The sequence below is a fragment of the Athene noctua genome, chromosome 19, assembly GCF_965140245.1.
Source record: "Athene noctua chromosome 19, bAthNoc1.hap1.1, whole genome shotgun sequence".
Taxonomy (NCBI): Eukaryota; Metazoa; Chordata; class Aves; order Strigiformes; family Strigidae; genus Athene; species Athene noctua.
Window position 1 is genome coordinate 7294960 of NC_134055.1, and position 25345 is coordinate 7320304.

General features: G+C 40.9%; 1 protein-coding gene across 2 annotated transcripts in view; it reads right to left on the reverse strand.

The window, feature by feature from the left end:
* The window catches only part of RFFL (ring finger and FYVE like domain containing E3 ubiquitin protein ligase), a 31309-nt gene that overhangs the window by 1870 nt on the left and 4094 nt on the right, over nt 1-25345 (reverse strand). For both annotated transcript variants that reach the window (XM_074922698.1, XM_074922700.1), the window contains exons 2-6: nt 9339-9529; nt 3848-4252; nt 1859-1942; nt 1290-1497; nt 11-34 (exon numbers count right to left, since the gene is read on the reverse strand). In XM_074922698.1, coding sequence (XP_074778799.1) covers nt 11-34; nt 1290-1497; nt 1859-1942; nt 3848-4252; nt 9339-9524 — 907 coding nt within the window. In that variant the 5' untranslated portion in view covers nt 9525-9529. The remainder of the gene's footprint in view (nt 1-10; nt 35-1289; nt 1498-1858; nt 1943-3847; nt 4253-9338; nt 9530-25345) is intronic.

Here is a 25345-nt window from a genome sequence, read left to right on the forward strand (position 1 = left end):
TGTTACTTACCACTTTGATCATCAGTGTCAGCAACTGCAACATAAGAAGAAAAAGTTATTTGGTGAGAATAAGAGAATCTGGAGAAAAATTTACTCAAGCAGTATTATTAAGAAGGAGCTGAAAGCCTTGAAGGGAGATTACCAAACCAAAACTGCTCTTTGCTGACCCCTATGCAGGGGTTCAAGCTGAATCTCTGATCATGATAGGTTGTTCAACTGGCAAGAAACTTTCTTTTTTACTGAGCTTACACAATACCTAACATTTCACAGAGATAAGCAACTAGGTGATGTCTCAATTTTTAAAGACAGCCTTAGAATTTATGCCATGTTTGGCTTCCTAGCACTACACTTTCAGTAGCCACTTGAGCCAGTTTCTTTGGTGTCACACAATCACCAATATTGTTGGACACAGCTGAGACACACGCACAGGCAACAGTGAGTAAGAGAAAAGGATAAATTCTGTCAAAAGCACGAGATACAAAAGAATTTCAAACCAAAGCTGTTGTTATAAATCTTTTATTATTCATAGAGGACAAAGCCTAGAGAAATCTGTTTAAGAAAACAACACTACTCTGGACATCACTGGGAAACAAACCTGTCTATGAAATCAAAGTGTTAAAATATGTTTCTCTTGTAAATAATTTATGTCTTTTTTAACTAATCACTGAGAGTTGTGAACTGGCACCTGAAAGTCAGGCCAGATACATTCTCTGTGCATCTTATCACACCACTATCCTTTATCAGTCAACTGTGCAGGCCCAGCAAGAGCAGACAGCGCACAGCTGAACGCTCTTGTGATCGATAGGATGGGGCAAACCCCAGAAAACCACAACTGTTCAGTGGTGGGAGCCACTGTCACTGAGCACATGCCCACTCTGAACTGCCCAGATGCTTTCTGGGGGCATTTTCCTGCTCGCTCTGCCAGTTACCGTAAGTCAAGAGGTAAGAGCTCACCCCAGCACTTACAGTCATCCCTCTACAGTCACACATCAGCTGTTCTGTGTGTGACAGTACCAGCGCCAGCAGCTACAGCTATAGAGTCCCAAGGTGAAGGGCACACGGTTCTCATTTGTTGCTACTGCAGGGAGGTCACCCTCCAGAGCCACCATAATGGTCTCCTCTTAAACAAGTGCAAGTGCTGAACAGACTTTAGCTACTTTAATGTTCGTAACACTCCCCTCCTTTCTCCTCACTTGCACAAAACAAAAATGTAAGTTCTGTTTCCTTCTGCAACTGTCCATAAAAGGGAAAAACTTGGAACACAAGCACATGTTTGCTAAGTTTCCTACCTAGATGTTGAAGGTCTTTCTCTTTATAAAGACGAGTCACCCTTTCTAGCAGCTCCCACTTTTCACAGCAGCCTTTGTAGTTGACAAAGTTGCGAGCAAGAATTTCCTTCAGCTGTCGCACAGAGAGCGCATTGATGTCTCCGATGCTTGTTAGATCAGAAAGAGAAGCCTTCCTCCCCTGCACCAGGTTATCTTCTGAGTCAGTAGACTGAAAGGGAACAAAGACGGAATGATTCTTGTCCTCATAATTTAAACCAACTTTCAACATGTTACAGCAGGAATTCATGTTTGGATGTAAGTAATTGGTTACTCTGTGAATTCCTCCATCTATCAGAAACACAAGTCCTAGGATGGAAATAAATAATTTCTATTCTTATAGTATCCAAGTGACACCAGTTCTTTCTATGTGTGGAGGACAAGATGATGCCAAAGAAAGGGTTTGACTGGGTCTGCCGGTGGTCAGTCTGAATTACCGTTTAGCCACCCATCTCTGCAGTAATGATTCTGTCATAGCAAATACAGCCAGAAAACCTGGTATCCCTTGTCATCTGATGCCAGGACACACAAACCTGTGTCTCCTCCTCTGTTGGTGCTTCTGCTGCATTCTCAAGTCCTGTCATACCGACTTGGCTCGGAGGCACGTAACCATTTGCCTGGAAGAGGAAATAAAGCTCTCACCAACAGTGCATCTGTGTGTGTCCAAAGGGAAATAAGCTCGATAGTTCAGCGTAACAGCAAGCCCTGCCCACTGGAAGGATGAAATGCAGCACAAGGCAAAAGCAAGGCACACTTGCAGAGGTGTTTTCTGTGCAGCACGTACAAAAACAAACTTTAACCAAGCGAAAGCTTTTGACACTGAAGTGCAGCATCTGACCCTTTAAAGCTCCACTTTAATTAAACCCCAATAGAGTATTTGCACAAGAAGATCCCAGATGATGTTCCTGTGAGGCTGCATCAGGAGGAGACCAAATTTATTCAGGTATACACGTGTATATATACACAATCCTTCACTGAAGTGTTGCAGAGTGACATGGTGGGGTATCGCAGCTCGGATGCACATCAGCTCTTGGTGCATGGCTCTGGATGACTCCTCTGTAACACAGCTCAAAGTCTACAGGTCATCTTCAAGTTAACCATTCAGAAACACCTCAGGTGGGTTCTGGACTGGACAAACAGGAGATACCAACTGAAGGACCAGCAGCAACAAAGCTGGAGAATGAGAGGGGGCAGTTGCTTTGAGCACTTAATAAAATGAAAGGAACTGCAGTGTAATTCTAGCTGACTTGCCCTCAGCAGCTCTCATTCCCCTCTGTTTTCCCTCATGACAAAGGAGACTGTAATGTTACCATCCTACTTATCTAAGTGGTGCCTTGTTAATATTTACAAAGCAAAAGAGTAACAATAATGATGAAAGGGCATGAACTGTAGCAGGATGTCATCATGCAGGTAGAGACAAGAAGCTGAAATGTATCATGGGGAAGTAAGGGAAGACAACAAATCTGAATTGGCTGGTGAAAACTGGAACGGCAATATCCAGAAAAATAGAAAATGAAAAGGCCTTTTAATGATTTGGAAAAAATGGCCTCCCAGAAAAACTCTTATAGTAGCTGCATCTGCTGAGGAAGCAGAAGGTACGTACACTTTCACAGCTCTGTCCACAGGGAACTAAATACACCTATTAACTTCATAACAGACTAGGAGCAGATGTCAAACATCGAGTAAACATCCCATACCAGATAGCAGAAAGACAAACAAAGCAAAGTCAATAAAAAATAATTAAGCTCAAACGCCCCTGACAAGGTTCATCAAGACTGCAGGTTCACCATGAACTGAAGGTTTAACAACAGACACAGGTTTTGTCTTCTGTTGATCTGGGCGCAGACAGAAGACACCAAAAACCTCACCCACCTCAGAGTCATCTTTCTTATCACTTTCAGTTCCAAAATTGCTTTAAATGGTGCTTGCTGTCTTGCACACGAATTAAGTAACAGTAATAACCATTTCATCTAACACCTACCTACAATTGTCAGAAAGTTGTCATCATCAACACACAGGATAGATCTGTGCATCAACCAGGCATCAGCACCAGAGGAACCAGTCACAGGAGTATCTAGTGGCAAGGGCAGGTGTGGACCAGAGCAAACACGTCTCCAAACAGTCACGCTGTTCTCAGAGTGAACGTTCAATATATTCCACACTGCCCACCCAATTAAATTCCACAAGTTTATAAAGGGAATAGCACATCGAAGTTGGTGATAGCAAGTCACAGTTTTACACAGCAAGGCAGTGTAAAATAACTCATCTTATTCTGTAGGAAAGTGTGATAGCCTCACTTCAAAATTAAAAACAAACCCGAGAAGAGCATGTATAAAATGCAACTGAAGTATTCTGTCATGTGTTCTAAAGAGAAGCCCTCTTTGCTTTTTAGGCAGGGATATTTAATGTAAAACATTTTTGGCACATCATCTACTTGGAAAACCTCATGCAATATCTTAGCAGTTAATCCAAAAATAGAGAGAAATGAGTTTGCAAGAGATGCTCCTGGCTAGAGACTGTACCTGTTGATGTTCCTGAGCTAGTGAACTTGAGATGGGATCTGCAGACACCGGAGACACATCACGTGAGGTAGAAGATGCTATGCTGGTTGGTGGGAGAATCACAAAGTCTTGCTGTCCAGAGGCACTAGTATGAAATGGATTTGTTCTTATCTGATCTTCCTGGGTAATTACAGGCTGCTGGCCAAGAATCAGAAATACCAGGTCCTCCTTTTCACGACACAACTCTGTGGAAATCTCACGGAGTGCCAAATAGTCTCGCAGATCCTTCACCTTCATCTTTATCAACTCCTCCCGCTGAAAAGCTGTGGCTCGGAAACGCAGGCAGAGATGGCAGAGAAGAGGACCACCTTCAGGCTGGTTTGAGCAGGACGTACAAAAATTCTTCTTACAGTCCAAACAGATGTGCTGGTAAAGAGAAGGGAACAGAATCAAACCGAGCCACCGTGACCTGTGACTGAGGCGCACAACGACCGCGGGCAGCGCTCCCCTACCATCTGCAAGCCAAAGTAAGTAGTAGCCTCTGTTAAAGCATAATCAAAACTTTCTAATCCATGACAAAGTGCCAAGTATGTTACTTATGTTCGAGATGATGAAAAGGACTGATCCCATGAGCAGATCACTTGATTCCTCACAGTTCTTAGACAAGCACTATCTTCACTCCATTTACCCAGAATGAAACACTATATTCTTAGACAGCTCCTTCAAGTGACAGGAGTTTTCTGCAGCTTATTCCAGACCTGTTCATCAAGTTTAAACCACAGACGGAATCAGGAGATAGCTATGAGGCAGCAGACGTTCAAATAAACTACAGCTAGTTGCACTCTGCTTTATGAAACAATGAAATACTGCTTCATGCATTAAGGAAGCTCTAACGTTGGAGGGAACTACTTAAAAACATTTCTCTAGTTTGCAGATTTAATACTTGCTATGAGTGACCTCCCACTCCCCCCTTTTCTTTTCTTTCTCCAATTTGCTGGAATCACTAAATTAATCTTTTTTTCACCATAAGAGGAAAAGGAAACAGAAAGTCTTAGAGTGTCTGACAGACATCAAAGAATTCAACATTTATTTATGCAACAGAAAAAGCTGGCTTATTTTGAAAATAATACGCACACTGTGCCAGTTAGGTGCTAGACAGAAAGTGCTGAAGTTTTGGAAATATTAGGCCCCAAATGTTTAAAAACTTTATAAATTAAATTCTGCTGTTTAATGTTTATATTTTATACTGTTCTGCTCTCATCACTCAGGGCTTGATTTTCAGAAGTTCCAAACACTCACAGTCCACGTTGACTTCTGCAGAAACTTGACTGTTGGACACTTTGGAAAGTCAAATAGGAATAGCAGCAGAACAGCCACGTTACATGCCTTTTAAAAGGTCCCAAGGGAAGAAAGAACTGGTTTCAGTGCTGGTTAAAAATGCTAATTTGCAGCCTCAGAGAAGACAAGTATCTTTATGAAATCCTGACATCCTGACCCTTCAGAGCTATGCAAGGAAAAATACACGTGCAGAGCTGGAGAAGCAACAAACTGAGACAAAAAAAAACACGTTTCATGAATTGCTTCTAGTGATTAAAGAACACTTTTAACTTCACAGTTCAGAGAAAGCGGATGTTTCTCACGTTTTAAAAGGTGTGAATACACTACTTGCTTACATAAGCTCCTTCTGATCCCCTTTACAGCCTGGCAGCTCCCTTGTCCCACACACTCCCTCACAATTATACCCGACAGACTTCTCATTTAGACTCTGTAATAGACTTAAAATGACAGTTAGTGGAAAGAATCCCAATTTCCTGCCTAAGCATTTTAAGACACGAAAATTTCTACCACAGAGAGAATCTCTGGTCATGCAAACTTGAAACCTCATCTTAAAATTGCCCTTTGAGGACCTGCCAAGTAAAAGTGACTTTAATTAATCATGAAGCAAGACAGGAAGGGCAATTTCCACATACCATCCAGTTTTGAGACGTTTTCCTTAACTTGGTCGTTATAAAAAACATTCGTTTTTTTGACCCTACAACTGAAGGAGCAATTCAGCTCCTTGGGAAATTTTCAAGGCAGAGATAGGAAGTACTGGTGGTGCATGTGTCTAAAGCAGGGGAACAAACACTCCACAAAGGCAGAGCGATGGAAAACAACCCTGTTGACACTTTCCCTCTCTCGATCACCCATCGCTGACAGGGGAGCAATCACAAGAACTGAGGGGGGAAAAAAAAAAAAAAAAAAAATCCAAAAAACAACCCACCCTGCTTTACTCTGGCAGGGAGAAGCCTCCCATGTGCTCTGCAGACTGCCAAACCAGCTCCAAAAGCAACCACTGTACAGCCAAGGACCTTCCAGCCAGGAAACACCTCCTTGAGTACTGACATGTTTAGGTATCACGTAAGTGAGCACAAGGGCTGCATTATCCAACAGGTTTTTTGCAAGCAATTAACAGTAATAACACAAGCCTGCCTTAATTATCAAATGATACATTTGAGAAGTGAAAATAAAACCAGGCATGTCTCCAACTTATCAGATCACCACTAAGACTCATCTTCAGAGAAAAAAAAAGATTCCCCAACCTGTATCTGAGCATCAAGTATTTAACATGCACAGAAGCCATTTGCCACATCTCAGTATTAGCCAGCTTTTTTTGTTGAACTCTGAGTGAAAGGGCAATGGTTGAAGACACTGGTCTCTTCAGAACAATTAATTTCAAGTGTTGTTGTAAATAAAACCTGTTATTAAAAGGTCAGACCACTTCTGAATGATGCTTGCTAACTGGCAGCATAATCACAGGATGGTCGAACAGAATACTTTAAATCAGAAGACTGTCCAGAATGGAGGCTGCTCCTGGTTGTTTGCTCTAACAGCCAGTCTCCCGGAGATACCAGGATGGGGTTTTGATACACTTGGCTCTTCTCTCTATGCAGGATAAAATGAAGAAATGCCAACATTCAAGCTTTCACTACGGCCACTGTTATTCAGGGTTGGGGTTTTTTTTTAATCTTACAGAAAAAGCTCCTGGCAAGATTGAGTGTAAGTATGCAAAGAAAAGCATCTTCCTGAAAATGTCAGCCAATTTAAGGCACTGAAATCAGAAAACAGGGGTGGAAGCAATAACAATCTGACATACCCACCAAGAACACCCGCTATATCCTTCTATCAGCACAGAGGAAAATGAAGAATGCTTGCTTTAAATTTAAAAATATTTGTGGAATCAGTTTGCTGCAGAAAACCAAGATCAAAGAGTCGTCTAAGAGAAGGAAAATACAAAAAGCCTCAGATTTTTTGCTACCATGATTAAATTTTATATCCTTTAAAGATGCTTCAATGGTTACTTAAAAGCACCTTATAAGTACATGCTCCATTTAAATGCCCCCTACCCCAATCCTTTCACTGGTTGCCATGTTATATGAACGTTAAAATACAATTATGATAAAAGATCAAATACTTAAGACACCATCATTCTGCTTTGGGGTTGATTGGTTTGTTTGTTGGGATTGATTTTTTTTTTTTCAAAGCAATCTAGATTATCCTTATGGTCACCCACATGGAAGGAATTAATTTTTATCCATTGTATTTCAGTATAAACATTAACTGGACACTAGAGTTCAAAGGTACTGCCTCTCCTGGGAGAGAATGCAGAGTTTTCCATGCTCTCATTGCAGGAAAGTGAGATTTCATATGCTTCTTGGTCCATATCAACAGAGTTAAAGAATTAACATGGCTTACAAACATGTCTGTGTTTTATAAGTTACATATTCAGCTCTCTCCTGGAGACCAAGGCCTGACGGATGAGCTCTAGCAGCCCTTCCTATAGCTGTTTAAGCCTTGCCACTTGTAGCCATCGAGCTCACGCCCGCACCAGAGATTGCTGCTTGGTAGCTGTGGTGGCAGAAGAGAAGTGGAAGGAAGGCTTAGGAGCCCCCTTCACAATACAGAATATAAACCTCAAACTCATTTTCATGAATAATCTGCACTGAATGGGAGGAGCTGAGACAAGCACACACTGTACTCTGCTGCCCCAGTTACACTGAGCACCAACTCCAGGAGGAAAACAGGGAAGTCTGCTGGGGGCAGAAACGTCTTAAAACTGCTTCAGCAGATCCTCTACACACCTGATTTGCACACCAGAGCTTTACCCAGCCCAAACTGGTCCGCATGTTTTCATGTATCTGGAACAGTACTGATGACTCTTGCACAAGAGACTACTTCAAAGACAGCTTGTAGTAGAACATACGTTTTAGAAGGTACCAGGACAAATGAGACCATGGTTCTAGCACTGCTACTCTACAATCTGCATGAACTGTTTTCATTTCAAGAGCAGAATCCTCTCCATCCACTATATGCTACTATGCGGAAGAGTAAGCACTGGATTCAGAAGAATTCCTTCCACAAGTGTTCATGAAGATACATCACATTAATGAGGACGATGTTAATGACAACGATGTTAATGACAACAGTATGTGGAGTCACGTGCAGGGACTGCACCGTTCCCACCTGACTCTGAATCTGCCTATTGTCAGAAAAAAGTCCAAGCATACTTACATACTCAAATTATGTTAACATACACACCCAATCCCAAAATATATTACCAAAATTTAAATTTGTAGTGATTTCTGGAGTAATAACACTTCTCAGTGCAAAAATGCATAAACATCCCTGTTGTTCTGTGAGTAGAAAGCAACAGTGCTGCCAAGACTTAGTGTTTTCTCAGACTATGTGCCACATACATGAATAAAAAGGTGCAAGAAAGACTGATTTATTAATATCCCCATCTAATATAAAACAGCTGTGGCCAAAATGCACTGTCGTTTTTAAGTTCTCACATTATTGAGTTCAGTAACATGCTATATATAAGCCACTTCTTAAGCCACAGAGTTTGGACTCTGAACAACTTTCCTCACTAGCCACTTTTCAAGCAGCATTATAGGAACCACCATGCTCAAATAATCTCCCAGACAGGGCTTGCTGTCTAATTAAAAAAAGTCTCGTGGCAACAATTATTTTGGCATCTATATGCTCACAAACAAAGTTTACAAACAAGATAGAACGGATTTGGCTTTTTAGCCATGGCTTTTTAGTTTGAGCAGCAATAGTTTGGAAAAGAGATACATAGATCTTCCTTTACTGAAAGCACAAACAGATTACTAAATTTCGTCACTTTTTTTTTTTTTTTTTAAAGGGAATGTTTTTAACAAATTAAAAAACTCATGCTTAAGTTAATGCCCCTTTAAATGATTATAAGCACTTTGGCTTTCTTCTTTCAGTGCCTGGGAAAGCCAAGTCTACTGAAGGTTAACTACCATATTTCTAGTCATCTTTAGCTATGTCTCCTAATTGCAAAAGAATAACTAAAGACTCAGAAGCAAAGGCAAGCTGTCGTTTCCCATATGGTATGTCCTCAAATCAGAGGCCTCTCCTGTGCACCCGTTTCTCTTCCAAGTGGCTCTCTGCAACGAAATGGAAGCCTGATGGCATACTGCCAGAGGAGATGTTTGCAACTCACCTTCCTAGAGGAGTTGTCGAAGTGCACCCCACACGCCTTGCAGCTCTGTTCAGAAGCAGTGGGAGACGGGTAGGAGCTGTACCCGGGGTTGGAATAGGCTTGGGCTCTGGCTCCCTGCTGTGGCTGTGGCTGCATCTCTTCAGGTGAGCCATCCAGACAAAACCAATTACAACAGCTTGCCCACATAGTAACTGAAAGTGGAAAAGATACACGTTAGAAATGACATGGGAAACAATCTGTCAGCTAAAGTGAGAACAAAGCATAAAATGCATATTTATATTTCCCACCATCCATTCATTTTTGACACTGTAAGTTTTCATCTTTCATCTTTTTTTTTTTTTTTTTACCAAAAATCACACGTCCAGTCCAGCATGGTACACGTTTGATGAGAAAGGAAAAATAAAGTTCAGGATAGTTATTACTGGAATTTCTTAGAGTTAAGATATTACAGTGAAGAGAAGATAAAATTTATGTTCCAGTTGGCTGTATGAGACTCTGTGATCAAGTTTGCTGTAACAGGCTGCCTGTATTCCATGTAAGCCCTAATACAATAATACTGACTTTGGGTTTTGTGCATTGGGAAAAACAAACAGAAGCTCAAATTATGTCTCACATATTATTTAAATAAAATCAGCAGCAAGATCATAGATGGGTATTCTTCAATTTTATTCTAAATCTCTCTACAGATTAACAGCTACAAACCTAAAAAGATGAAAGACAAGGACAGTGGAGCCACTGATTTAACAGTTCTCCACTGAACCTGCAGCGTTACCAGGCTAAATCATCACAGAGCACGTAAATGTCAGTAACAGAAGACCAAGTACCAGCTGCTGGTAACTTACTCTGGAAAACAATTGCATCTGAGACACATAATCACTTGTTGGGGTGTTGGGTTGTTTTGGGGGGTTTTTTTAGGTCAAATAATGAGAGAGGGAGACACACACACACTCTTACCTAAAATCCTAACAGTCCAGTGCAAAATGCATAGTTTTGGAGTCTTCCAAGACCACCCATGCAGCAGTATTCCAGAAATACACTGCTGTAAACTTGCTTTTGGGAGTTTACAAAGAAATCTGAATTCATCTGGGCATTCAGTTTCTAGAGCATACACCATGTGTCATCACTTACTGGTAAACAGACTACAAATTGCCTCCTCTGCATTTCTGCATTCACACTGTAGTTCCCGGACTATGTTTCTTTTAGGTCTTAAAAATCCACTGATAGCGTTCAGCAACTGCTACATTTTATAAACTTCTTGAAATAAAAACATCTCTCAGCTATACAGCTAACTCATTTCTTTCATCACTGTAAAATTCCAGATTCCCAAGGGAAGGGGGCTGGTATGAATCCTGAAGGTTATTTGATATAATATAGGACCTTGATAAATAGAACTTACTGTTCTATTGATTTTTTTATTTCTTTTTTAAGATGTGTTAAGTCTTTTGGGTTGCTGTACTTGAACTGGGAAGCTTTTGCTGTTTGGTGCTGTTCCAGCGTCTGTAGCTTTAGTGGCATCTCTAATCCTTTCAAAAATCTAACTGAATTTGGCTCATCAAAGTTACTGCTGTCGCTGCAGTGGACATATGCCTTTCAAAATCCACAATGGCAAGCTTACCAAACCCTGCAGGCTCAGCAGATTTTAATGTTTAAGTGAAAATCTACAGATTCATGACATGATAAACAATTCTTAGTGTAACTGATGGGCACAATGCTGTAAATTGCACTTAGACTGGCAACTAGATCTCAATAAATACATGGAGAGATGTGTTCCATGAACAGAAATAACACATCATCCATTGTATTAGTTCTGCACTGCAATCAAAACACATACTTTAGATATCATTCCTAAAAGAAACAATTACTCTTCTTCTTTCTGCACATTAATTTTCAAGCTATTAGTCCCACTCAGAAGTTAACACGTCCTTTCTATTGCAAAAATAATAAATTTATTTTAAACTATGCTGTTTGGAGGTTTAATTTGTTCCTAGGAATTGCAAATCTAAACAACATGAAAGCTGCACAGTCAAACAAGTATTCACAACCTCCACAGCAGTGGAAAACTGTGTCCATAGATAGTTTAGTTCCCTTCCTGTTTCAAGGACCCCTGCAAACTGGAGGCCACCCACGATAACAGAATACACAAACACTACTGCCTGACCCAAAAACTTTGTTTTCCTAAAAAAAGACAGTCTACTAATTCACTCTGGAACATTGCAACATGTCAAACATTGGGAAGAAAAACACAGGGGAGTGCACAAACCAGGATAAAATAAGACAGACCTCAGCATTCAGCTGGAGTAGTAGTTTTGTGTAATTGCCAGGAAAACGAGAAGGTTGACAAAAGGCTCAGATGTTGTTTTAGAAGAACCTTAATCCTGCACAACTACAAAAGCATGGAAGGGAAATGTCCATAAACAAACAACTAATAACCAGGACTATCCTCTGATCTGCAACATTTTTGCAAAGATAGCTCTTATCTTTAAGAGAAAGGAGCACATGGAAACACGACAGCCATCTCTACCACACAGGCACACTACTTCAGCCCGTACCAGTGTATGTCAGGTTTTAATTGCTTAAGGATCTCTACGTACAGGTGCAAGTTTAAGTTAGGGCTTGTGCACATCCAGCCTCTACACTGACAAAGATGCTTCACTGAAAACTGCTCCGTGCTGGTGGCTGGCAGTCACACAGGAACGGACAGCTCTCACTTCACTGCCAGCATTTCAGGAGGCTGGTGGGTTCCTGCTGAGCGCGTACTTTGCACTGTGAGCAGGCATCCCACGCTGCTTTTGTGCCAGAGACAGCTCTTCCACAAAGCAGGATTCTCCTCCAGGCGCACCAAGAGACACCCACCAGCCAGTGACCACGGTCCCACACTGCGGCGCCCAGGTCGGGGACAACACCCGGGCAAGGCCCCAGCCTGCTCCGGCTGCAGCTTAGTCTGCTCCAAGTGCAAGAACAGGAGCTCACAAATGTTTCCACCTCTGCCCATACACAGCCATCACGCTCTGCATCTCAGTCAACATCACCCTGATTAATTTTGTGGGTATCTGCTACCATTTCCAAACTCCCAGGAGACCGTAATGGCTGAAAAGCAAGAATTATGCTGTTGATACCTGGAACATGCAGGGAACTTAAAATACTGCCACCCGTTAGGCAAAGCTTTGCTAACTGTCAGCTGTACGACCAAGCAGATATGACTGAGGCTTAAGATGTTAGAAAGTCTCTGTAGCCACCCACAGCTGCACTAACACAACAAGAAACACAGGTAAGATTCAGCAGCTCCTTCAAGAGGGATTTTCCTTTGTTCTGTACAGGATCAGTTTTAGACCTGAGAAAATAAGCACTGCCAGTGGGAGAGGAATGGCAGCAGCAAGCATAATGACACAGTGAATTTTCAGGATAGCAATTCCCTAGATACCTCTACAATGTTTGTGACAGTCTAATTATTTCCTTAATTATTTTGTTAGCCATTCAGAGGTAGGTAGTCAGCACCATACAGAAAATTGTAATTTCCATAAGCAATGTTTTGACAAATGGGTGGTTGTTACAGATGTGGCAGAGTTTGAGCATCATAACTAGCAAGCCCTGTGTAAAGCTTGTCAAGCCCTTGCAGATGAAGGGCTGTTCTGCACGCAAGGAGCTCCACAATTAACTGAGGTGACAAACAAAAAGCCCAGCCAAAAAAATTTACTGGCGGAAAGAGTTACTTCTTCATTGTGCTCCAGGGCTTGGTAAACACTTCTTGGTAATTAGTCAGTAACCTGACTAATATTAACATGTTGGTTTGGAAAAGTTAAGGACACCATAGATTTCAGGAGTTCTCAAGCAACTTATTGAATAAAAGATGCTGACTTACTGCCATGACTGTATGGCAGGCACTCAACAGACAACTTCTGGCAGCCAAAAAGTACCTGCCCTAAATCATAACTGCATGTTGAGCCTGGAGCATCTGCGAGAGCAAAGGGAGAAGGAGCTTCACCAAGGGTGGAGACGCAAGATCAAACAGTCTATCCTGGACCTGCAAACACATTCACCCACATGGCAATGATCACGCTGGGCTTGTTTTGGGGAAGGGGGATTGTTTTATCTTCTTTCTTGAGTCTCTTTAAGGAAAAGCCAGAAGAAATCCAATAAATACTGGATGAGGTAGGGAGTTGCTTGCCATGGTCTGTAGGCAAAGCATTGCTGGCACTACATCATGCTCCGCTGGACTGCCTTTTTTTTTTTTTTTTCCCCCAGTATGAAGCTGTGAATGCCGCGACACTCTTCACCAATTTTAAACGGAGGAGTGAAATTCATTTCACCACCTGTTTATTAACATGTTCTATACATCACCATGAGTTTTGTATAAATTTGCAAGCATAATTTAATTCCAGAGGAACTACCAGTGATGTCAAAGTTTTCTTCCCATACACTGTTGAAGACAGCATTCATAATGCAAGCCTGGATTTTTATACTTTCCATCTTCATTAAAAATGAAGTGTTTGAACTCAGGTTCTCACTATATGTGCAATATTGATGTCATAACCTTGCTGGCTGGAGTATCAGAGATCACTGTCTACATACAGGATTTATTACACATGCTTTGTTCTATTAAAGGGTAGGCTTTGGCTGTATAGGAAAACTGTGGTTTGCATTTGAATAGGAAAATAAAGGAAAATTTTATAAGAGTGTAAACAATAAGGGACTAGAACCAGCAAAAGGAACATCTCTCAGAATCACTGAGCTTTTGACTGTGTATAATAAAAGCTCTCAATGACTGTGTCTGGCTTCTTCTCATGACTGCTCACGAATTTGGGGGCTGGAATGCAGAAGCACCAACAAGACGCTTGAGTTAAGGGATCAAAAGGAACTGAGCTCCCACAGGCAACTGATTTTGCTCCCACATGAGAAGAAGCTGCAACAAGTAGTCCTCCTCCTCCTCAGAGGCCTTCAGCCACTGGAACACCAGGGCTGATGACCCTCAAGGCTACAGAAAACGAAGGTGAGTTCCAAAAAGGGAGGGAGATGCAAGACAAACAGCAGCTTTGCTAGGGCATGCTTTCCTACAATAGTGTTTGCTCATTAGTTCTATCAACTGCTCTTGCACCTCCTAAGTTAGAGGAAGACTCTCCTCAACACAATGAGCTGCTTTTCAGTTAGCTCCCTGAACCATCAAGCTCCTCTTTCCATCTCATTTATCGAGAGGCTCATTTATCCTCCTTGACTACCTCCTTACCACCTTCAGAACCTCCCCCTACAATCCTAAACTGTCTTCTGTTTCTCAGCAGTTTCCATGAGATTAATGCAGAGTGTCTCAGTCTCCTCAGACTTTGCTACATACCAGGGAACTGCCAAACTGCAGAATCCAGTAAGGTCTATGTGCTTCAAGGACAGGTGCTACACAACAATGCCTATCCAACCATCGTGCGGCCTCCACAACAGCAAAAACACATTCATTGGTAAAATAACTTTCAAGGCAACACACCAAGGCTGGGATTAATGCTATTTACAAAACACAGTAGTTTCAAAAGACAAAATACAATTTGCGATAGTTTCTGCCATTTCTAGTAGCCCGAAGATCACCAAAATCTATTCAGAAAGCCAGAACAGGGCAGCGTGGCTTTAAAATATTGATGTCTTGCTAAAGTACATTTTAAATCATTATTTTTGCACTATTATTCCATGCTGTATCCCCTGCAAAATTCATCAGATCCCACTTTCACGAATAGTGTTTTGCAATGATTTAAGTATTTAATGAGTTAACCATCTTGGTTCCTCATTAATAGCATTGTACAGTGGCTCATTGCTACAGTTTACTTTTTTTTTTTTAAGTAAACCTGCATTGATAAGAAATGCTTTGCTAAATTTATTTCATTAATAACCTACCATTTCAAAAACCAAATTCACAGCTTGCTTGGTCAAAAATAAGTATTTATGTGGTAACAGAGCTATTGAATAATCCGCTCATGTGACATTTATGCATGAAGTATTATTTTTATCAGCCGTGTCACTGGCACACAGACCTGAATTATGATAAATGGGAGCAACCATATGTTGGCACAGGTGGAAAAGTCAGCAAATTAGCCACTCACAGGAGGCACAAGGGAAGGAGGCAGGTTGCCAGTTTGAGCAAGACATTTGCAGAGGTGGCATCTTAACCCATACAGAGCACAAGAAAAAGAAAAGCAGAGACCAGCCCTGGCTATCTACTACAGAACATGTAAATCTAATTTGCTATATACAGCAATGGGATTGAACACATCAGATTTTTACCTAGGGATAGAAAAAATGTGTCTATCATGTGTGCCCAAGGTGACAGCATGCACATCTTGAAAAGTAAATAAATATTAGCACAGTATCATAGCTAGAAACGTAAGTCTTCAGGGGAAGACAGACTGAAATTTTGTTTTGGAGGGAGGAGACATTTTTCCATTTTGGTCTGTTCCTTCAAAATGTCTGGAGACTTTTCACATCTCTAATCATCTAAGTATGTAACACCAATAATCTTTACAAAGACAAATATCTCAAATATCTGATTGCTCACCAGTCTGATCAGCAATTTTGATGTCTGTCTAAAATTTTTCAGGTAGGAAAGGGGCCAGCTACGAAGGCAGAGGACAGGATTCACGTCAGCCTGCACCCAGCTTAGTCGGAACCAGGTGTCCAGGTTAGTTCCTGTGGTGTCTTAATCAGGCTTCCGTGTGTCTAGGAGCACCTACACCACTGGGCACATCAGCGCCAGCAGTTCCACTTCCACAGTGTCTGCATAAGCACATCTGCTGGCTGCTTTCGATGGACAGAGCAGGCTGATACTGGCACCCCATGCCCATACACTGTCTAGACCTTCCCCACCGGATGCGCACAGTACCCGGCTCAGCGTGTGCCTTCTGGTAATCCATCTTCAGACCCTCTTTAATACAGCGTGACACAGCTGCTCCACCCCAGAGATGCCTTCAAAAGCCTCTACGTGTGGGCACCAGGCGTCTCAGAAGGCAGAAGATGAAGCACATCCCAAGGCATCCAGGCAGGAGCCAGACGAAGAGCGTGGCACACCGCTGGACGCAACAGCGGGCGCGCTTACTAGGTGCGCTGCTTCACCAAGTGTGTGAGCCCAAAGGAAGAGAATTTGGCTGCACACCAGCATTTTAATCAAGGAAGTGACATCCATTTACCACAGAGCAGAAAGTAAACAGCGTAGCCCGTTGGGGCAGGGTGCAAAGCAGTGCAGGGAAAAGCTGGAACAGGGCCACAGCAGCCCAGCACAGAGACAGCCACACACAACTTCACTGAAATGCTACTGCCCTAAATTATTGCTGATTCCAAGAGAAGTACCAAAAGTAACTTCCTAGTTATGTGGTACAGAGGAAACCATCACGCAGACAAAGATCCTTTTATACTGCTAGAACCTGGTTTACACTGGAGTAAATCTGCAAGGTAAACCCATAGAAAATTTGCTTAAATGAGAGGAAAATTAAGAATTTGAATTCTCAAATACATGAAAAAAGTACAGTGGCTATTCTAAGAACATTTTTCAGCTTGATCAGTGTTTATCAGCATGATCTCTTGCAAGTAATTTGCAAACTCACTCTCACAACACATGCTGACGTTCTGTTTGTTAGAAGATTTACAGACAGCTCTTCAGTGAAAGCGCCGTTGCCCATCAGCAAATCCCACCAGTACGGTTACAAGCACAAAGAGTCGAAGCTTAAAGCACCTCTTCTAAACTAGAGCCTCAATTTTCATTTTAAAATTGAGAAAATGGTTTTAGAAAGCTGTGTGATTTCTAGAGCACTGCACAGGAGGCTAACTCTGAAGGCAGAAACACACCCTCTCACTTGACTCCCAGCCTCGCACCTGAATTGCAAAAACTCAACACTCACCCACTTTCTCCTCTGCAACACAAGAAAAACCAAATTATTTTTCCCAATTTTAACATGAGAAGCTTGGAATCCTGTTTTGTTTTAAAAGGCACTGCGTACCTGGGGTGTATATTATTTCAATGTAAACTGTTTATTTTGGCCCAAAATTGCACTTTATATATTGAAAAATATTTAGATAAAAAGTTCTTCTTGCTATTAACCGTAATTAGGTCTCTAGACATCTGCCAAGAAGGAAATTCAACAACAGCCTTTTTCCTTTGGAAGTCAGTGACACTCTTCCAGCAAGTTAACACAAACCAAAACAATGTGATTAATGAAATCATGTGACTAGTTTTAGAAAATTATCTTACCCAGTCTCTTAATTCCTTAGTCCCATATCTTCTCCCAAGTAATGTGCTGTGACCTCAGATAGACTATCTCCCTTCCACTCAGCTACTGTGCTGAAAAGCCATTAAAAAAAATCTGGCGCACTCTTTCACAGCAGTATGGTATTCATCAGCAGGACAAAATCAAGTCAGCTGTAATATGTAGCACAAACCAAGTCAGAAAGAAAGAAAACTTTGGAGAAGTAAGATTGCAGAGTAGTCTGCTTCATTATCATTCCCACTCTCCTCACATCCTGCGTGGGTGCACATGTGTGTCCATGTGTGTCTACCCTTTGTCCCCCCCCCAAAAATGGCAATGAAAGCGGAAACTCTCTGTCAAAACTTCAGTCTAGGATTCCCAGACTGCTCATTGCTATCACGTACCACTTCAATCAGTCCTTTTCATTACATGAAAAAAGTTCAGTGCTGGCTTGCACTCTGAATTTTTTTTCCTCTGTTCATTCACATCATCACAAGTCTTCCTTGGATTTAGTTTCAGCCAGCTGTTTTTTTCAAGCAGTGGGTAGCTGCTAAAATTGTAATTGCAATACAAAGCAATAAATTGCTAAACGAGAACCTGAAAATTTGCATAACTGTGTAGCTTCCTTAACCAGTTCTATTCAAGGAAGTCATCATTCCATACACTGCAGACTTCATCTCAAAACCCACCTAGACCACTCTTCCGTGACAGACACGTGGCAATAGCTGGGGGAGGTCAGCTGGATCTGTGCCCACCTGAAGGTCAGAAATGGTCTCCAAAAGCTTTTCATGGAGCCTTCCTTCTTATAACACAACAAATACCTCACTCTCTTTGCAAATTTTACATCGCCAAGAATAGGAAACTGCTCAAACTAAGTTTCTGCTGTGCTGCAAAAGACTGCTATGAACTAAATGACTTCAGCATTCAGATATTACAAACAAGCAGAAGCAGTGCCACAATTTAACCAGGGACATCAGGGTGTCCCGATCCAATGTTGGGGGAGGTTTCGAAACGATCCCTCAGGGGAACAGCTCTGAATTGCCTCAGCTTTCACCATGGAAGAAGGTGACCACTGTTGGATGGCTTTAATAATACTCTTCTAAATGGGGGAAGGCAGGGAGCTGGAGAAAAAAGGGGTGAAGAAAGGATGTCAGTGTGTATTTTCATCATATCACTAGAGTTCCCACTTCAGATAAAAAGAGATCAAGCTATTTCCGTGAAAATCCTTGGCCCAAGAGGCCTACGATGACAGCTGCACATCTTGTTTCATTGTGACAGGAGGTTTCTCTCCAACTGGATAAATTACATATTCATCAACAGTTCATCTTTGGAATGAAGCACAAGCATATGGGGCAGATGAACAGAGAAGAAAGAGAGGCATTATCCCAGACACAGCTCCTCAAACTTATAAAAACCCTTACCCCCAATCTACAGAAGCAGGGTAGGGAGACAGAAAACAGGAGGCATCTCACCACAACGTGCAGCGATGTGCACAGAAACCCCCGACCCCACCTGGTGTACAAGGATTTGGAGAGGTGAAGTACTCTAAAGAAGGTCTTCCCAACACAGAGACAGTTATAAGTACAATCGTACGCCTGGCAGCGCTACGTATCCAACAGCTGAGCTTGGGTTGGAGGTGGTGCAATATCCGCCAGAATTATATTAAGTTTGTCTGAAAATTGGGATTGCAGTTGGCACTAATGCTCTAAGGACTCCGTGCTATCGCTGTCTCTCAGAAACATGGAATCAAGAGTGTTTGCTGATAAACTACAAGACCAATCAGAAATTCCATAAATTAACTTTTCATGCCAAGTTTTGGGTTTATTTTTAAACAGTAAAATTCTACATCTTTCCCTGCCCCCCCCCCCCAATTAAAAGATAGCCTCAAAATTCCTCACTCACAAAGCCTACTCTTTTGTCGCCCTTATTTCAGGAGCTGTTAGTAGAAAATCAACCTAAACCCCATGGAATTCATACATGTGGAAAAGTGCACGTGCAGTAAAATTGCACACGACAAAGATCTGTGCAGACTGGTAGGCAACCTCTAACCTACTTAACTGTAGCCTAAAAAAAGATAATTTTTATTTGGCTTGACTGAAAAAGATCTCAACGTATATAATTGAGGCACATCATAACAAGTACAAACACTGCAGACTCATTCTGTAGCTATGCCTATTCCAAATTAATCTGAATTCAAATCCAAACTAGGTACTGAAATAGAGTAAAATGCAACTGCATATCATCTTCTTCGGTGGACATGTACACAGACCAGCACATACGTCATATCTGAAAGAGTGTGGAAAACTCTGTTCTCCCAGACTGCAGAAATACTTACGAGTTGGTCAGCAGTTGGAGAACGGGCCAGGATACTTAATGCAGCACGGAAAAGCAACAGGCCTGAACACTAGTTTTATGACTGAGACAACAAAAGATACCGGAATAAAAAAGTGAGTTTGTTTATGGCTTAGTCACCTCATCTGTGGACAAGCAAGAATACCCCACCCTTATTTGAAATAAGTTAGTACAGGTGAAAGTTTAAGAGAGACTTTGAAGTTGCACTCTTAAAGTATTTCCATAAATATTAACTGTCATTTTTGTGCCAATCTCCATTTAGCACTGAAGGGTTTGAAATACAAAATTGCTTACACACAGCCCTGGATAAGAGTTTGAAACTGAGGGAGAGTTCAAGCCTTACCGCTCAGTGCCTGTCAGTGGGACTAGCATGAAATACCTGGAACGCTCACAGGACAGATGCTGTGAAAAAGTCCATTTCCAACCATCTATACAGCACCTGTTTGTAGGGCTGAAAGATTCTAAACTGGCTCCTTTACCACTGCCCTTGTTCAACTGTCATGTCTCTCTTCTTCCAGCCTCAATCTCTGCAGGACATTAAGGACTAGTAACCCCAAAGCAATGCAGACTGAAATCTGGGCTTTATGCAAACTGAAACATGAACAAACCCAACAGCCACCTCGCCCCATGTTTTTGGGTACAGAGTTGAAGTGCAACATCCCCAGTAGATCCTCCAAGAGCTCACCTACATTGTCAGTTCAAACAAGTAAAGGCTTGTCTCTTGGAGCTAAGCCATGACAACTCCCCCACCCCCCCAAAAAAAAGTAAATTTCCTTTATTGTCACATCTCCATACATATATTAGGGCAGAACACTAAAATTCTGCATCATTTTAAGCACCTGTGTGAACTGCCAAAATAGGTAGAACAGGGCATTGTTTGAAGGCACAGCTCACCTAAAACTGCTGCACTTTCTGTTGATCAAAGCAGAGTCAGGATTGCTGAACGTGAAATCATTGTTGGATCCTACCTGTATAAAATATATTTTTTTAAAAAGACTGAGAGGATACAAGGTTCAAACAGTGCAAGCTTCAAACAGCCTTTAAGGACCTGCACCTTGTGGATTCCCCACCTTGGTCACCAAGAGGAAATTTCCCATATATGGCCCAAGCCGACAAGCAGACTAGGGTCACATTTCAGTTCATGGCTTTTGGCAAGCCCAAACATTCAGACATCATGAGTCAGTGCTCCAGAAATCATTGGGTTTTATATACCAATAAATCTATTTCGTTTTGGGATTTTAAAATTTGCCTTGGGTTTGCTGTGGTTTTTTTTCCCCCCCTCAACCTTTGCAGTACAAAGGCATTATCACATTTTCATTTTGCTCCTCTGTAACTGGGAGAAGCATTTTTAATCCATTCTGGGTTTGTTTGCTTTGTAAAATGACAGACAAGATTTTCATATTAGACTAAATCCTGGCATTGGAGCATTAAGAAAAAAAAACATACCAACTATCATGGAAGTTGGGAACAGATACTAAGCTGTCTTGTACTTTCACACAGCCCTTTGTCAACAAAGAACACTTATATTTTAAAGAAAACATCTTCACTTCTGCTCCCAGATCCAAAACAAATAATAACTTATCTGACATCTCAGCACAAGTGGACGTGGCTTCTGCTACTAAGAAGCTCCCTGCAGCACAAAATCTTTTCCACCGATAACCTGATAACATCAGCATGAACTTTCTTCCATTTTGAGTTCGACTTTTCTCAGTTCAAGAGGTCAGCAGAAACTGCCTCAATTTGATCACACAGACAAAACCACGTACCACTTACTCCTATTTTTAAAAATGACCTGAAGTTCAACAAATTCCATTGAGTAATTACTTTCAGATTAGTAATGGGATAAATTAATAAGTGACAACTGGGCTGAGGATTTTTGGTTTCGGTTTCTAGCTCTGTTACAGATGCTCTGTGCATCTGGGTCACTTCAATTCTCTGTGCCTCAGTTTTCCAAAATACAGGTAATACCTCATCAGGGACTGGAATCAAGTTAGTATTTCATTTCTTCAAAGCAGCACTGTATGCATATATATATATATATACATATATATGTATGCATACTGTATTCATAATAGAATTAAATACTTTCAGAAAACTGTCACAGCTCACAGAAGTAAAGCACTTTGTGAAAAAATGCTTACAGTGAACAACCTCCTTGCACTTTTACAGAACATCCTAACAATTTAACAGTAGAACAACACACATAAAGGACAAGACAAGATGATTTTAAGGCCAACTTTGTTTCACGCAGGTGCAAAAGACAATTCAAGTCCCATTAGTTTTTTTAGTCTTTTTTTGCTGGGGTTTGTTTGTTTAACTCTTACCAGTTCATAGTGAAAATTACAGTAACACGCAGAATAAAATATTGCTCAAAAAGGTTGTTTTTACTTAATGGGGCATTTTAACTAAAAAAAAAAAAAAAAAAACAACCTTCACTGACAAATGTGTCCTTGTCAAAAAAAAAAAAAACACCCCAAAACAAAACAGAGAGACATTCTTGGTACTTGAGACAAGAATAACGTCTGAAGGAGGCAGCACGCTATCAAATTGCTGTTTAGAAAAACAGCTAGGATTTTAGATTTCAAATCTTTTGTGAATGTTGCAAAACCTCCTCTTTATTTAAAAGTTCAGAAGGTTCAATAAGTATTTTTAGACTGCTTCCACCATAATCAAGGATTAAAGCTGATCACTCAAGTATACAGTACAGTAATAGTTTATATCCCTTTCGTTACATTTGTTTTTATTAAGGGAATTTTTAGGAAATGCTACCACGTACCACAGATTTAATTTCAAGCTTGCATCTGTTATTCCAGATAGAGCAATAAAAGCCTTAGCTTGTATTATTAAGAGCCACATCCTGAAGTAAAAATACAAGCTTAGGCCTCCATAACAGTATCTTACCAAGTTACTTAGGTTTTGAGCAGAACACCACTTGGAAAACACTGACAAAGAGACAGGACTCATTCCAAGAATGATCATCTTACTTTACTTAGACAAAGTAAAGCCTTTCATGAATTAGGCTTGGCTTTGGCCTACATTCTGTTGTATGAAAAGGCTTCATTATATGCAGTTGAACACATTGTTTGAAAACGTGACACAAATGGCATTTAACACAGCAAAAGGTGAACAAACTAAAATGGTAAAACTGTATTAAACGTGCTATTTATTGTGTCTAAAATATACACGTTCTGAAAATCTTTAAACAGGTTTTCACCCATGGAAGAGTTCAGAGATGGTTATCAGCAACCACTTGTGTCTATCAGATAAAGCTATTTGCAGATTTGCCTCTGAAGGCAGACATCAGCAGATAAAAAGAAATGCTGCAAGTACTTTGTTTTTAAGCACATTACTTTGCTACATACAGGTAGTCATTTTTTGGTGCTTTGAATTCCAACTTCATTCTCCATGCACATTTTGTAGGCATTGCAATTCCCTTCCGAAGCCCCAGCAGCAAGCTAAACAACATATTTCAATTCTTTTCAGGAATTTCTTACTTCATTCAGCATGACATTCTTAAGTCAGTTATTTCCATTGCAAAATCTGTCTGTGATCTGTCTTCGAGTCAGAGAAGCAAAGTAACAAGCAAGAAGTATAAATAACAACAGGAACAGAAGGAACAAAAAGTTTGTCAAAAAGAAGGTTGAGGATTTTGACTTTATTTTTATTAAATACCTGATCAACTCCCTCTGACTTCTCTTCTACATGAGACAAGATTTTACTCCTCTTACCTGAGAGCCCTTTGAAAAAAAAGATGCACAACAACAGACTCAATTTGACTAGGCTGACCAGGAAATACATGATCCCATGCAACAACTGATAAACCTTTCAATCCAAAAAATGTAAGGTATGGATTATGCAAGTATCAGCTTCTGACTGGAAGAAACCTGCGTAGGGAGCGCCAAGAGCATAAACTGGTCTCTATATAAACACCCGCTCCAATTTCTACATTTTGATGATATGGTCAAGAGGGACTTTGAAATCTACACTTTATTTGGAATCTGAAAAATAAACTGTTTCCAAACTATTTTGTAATGCTTGTGTAGTGGCCTCAAGGCAGCCAGTAATTTAGACAGCTGTGTGACTAGCCACAGAAGCTGCATTTTAGAAATCACCTTTCTTTGGAACAATAAAACTTTCTCCAGGACGAAGTCCGCACACAGAGAGCAGTGTTTCCCTGCAAGCATGTAACAGTTTCATTATTGTTTAACTACCAAAAAACAGCTCCAACAATCTATCAAGCTTGACATTTTATCCGTCTCTGCTGCTAGCCCAGAATACAGGGCATATATAGGAAGAGGTTCAAGGATTCAGTAAATTAGTTAATCTAAACAGAGAAACACTTCCCTTCTTTTAACGAATCATTTGTCATTTTTAAAACATGTTCAGGAAACCATGGGCCTGTCTGTTCTCCAAATCATTAAATCCAAGTATCTATAAAGAAACCTATTCCACTAGACGAATAAAAGCTCCATTTTAAGATATGCATAAAATAAATTCAAAGGCAATCCTATAGAGAAGAGGTTCCTCACTGCAACAGAGCAGCAGTACCAGTTGTGGTTCCAGCCCAGCTGTGATTATTCTAACACCATAATGCAGTGGAGAATTAACTTGCAGCTCACCAACCCTCCCTTCCCGGGAACGCCACTGCTCAGCAGTTTTCCAAATAACTGTGGCTCAGGCAAAGTCCTAAGAAGCACCAACGTGTTGATGGAAGAAAACTTATCAATGCATGATGCAACCTCACAGAGTATGTCCTCAAACACAACACTGGAGAAATTATTCATCTGAGTGATTCTAACAACTCAAAGTACCTGGGTGAATGAAACGTGGAAGTCACTCACTGATGCCTGTAGCAACTGCTTTCTGAACAAGGTATTCTGACATCAGCAAAAAGTGGCGTCACATCAGTTTCACTCTGGATATCCAGCAGATGCAGTATCACGGTTTCTGACTCATTTGGGAAGCAAGCCAAATCAATATAAGTTCATGCAGGCAGTCAGTGACATTGGTTCAGTGATGCCACTTGTGACATTGCAATTTGAAATTATCCACGTGCATATATAGAATATATAATGCCCAAAGGAACTACCCTTCTACAGCAGAGGTTACTATGCAACAAGCTGCTCCCAAAAGAGAGTCTGGTAAATTTGCCTGTTTAAAATCTCACTTAACATCAGTCTAGAGGCTAAACTAAAAGATCCAAAGCATATGCTGCTTAAATATATTCTTTTAAGCATATCCCACAATCTTCTGAATATAATAAAAAGGTGCCAGCATAAAAAAAACCCGATGTTAAATTAGTATTTTGGTCTACACTGAAATACAATGTGGAAATTCCTATTCCAAGAACTATTTGGCAGAGAAACCAGAGGGCATTAGAGAAGGAAGCCTAATTAATATTTTGGAGTCCAGTGGAAACCTCAAGAGCAATTAATGTGAAGAATT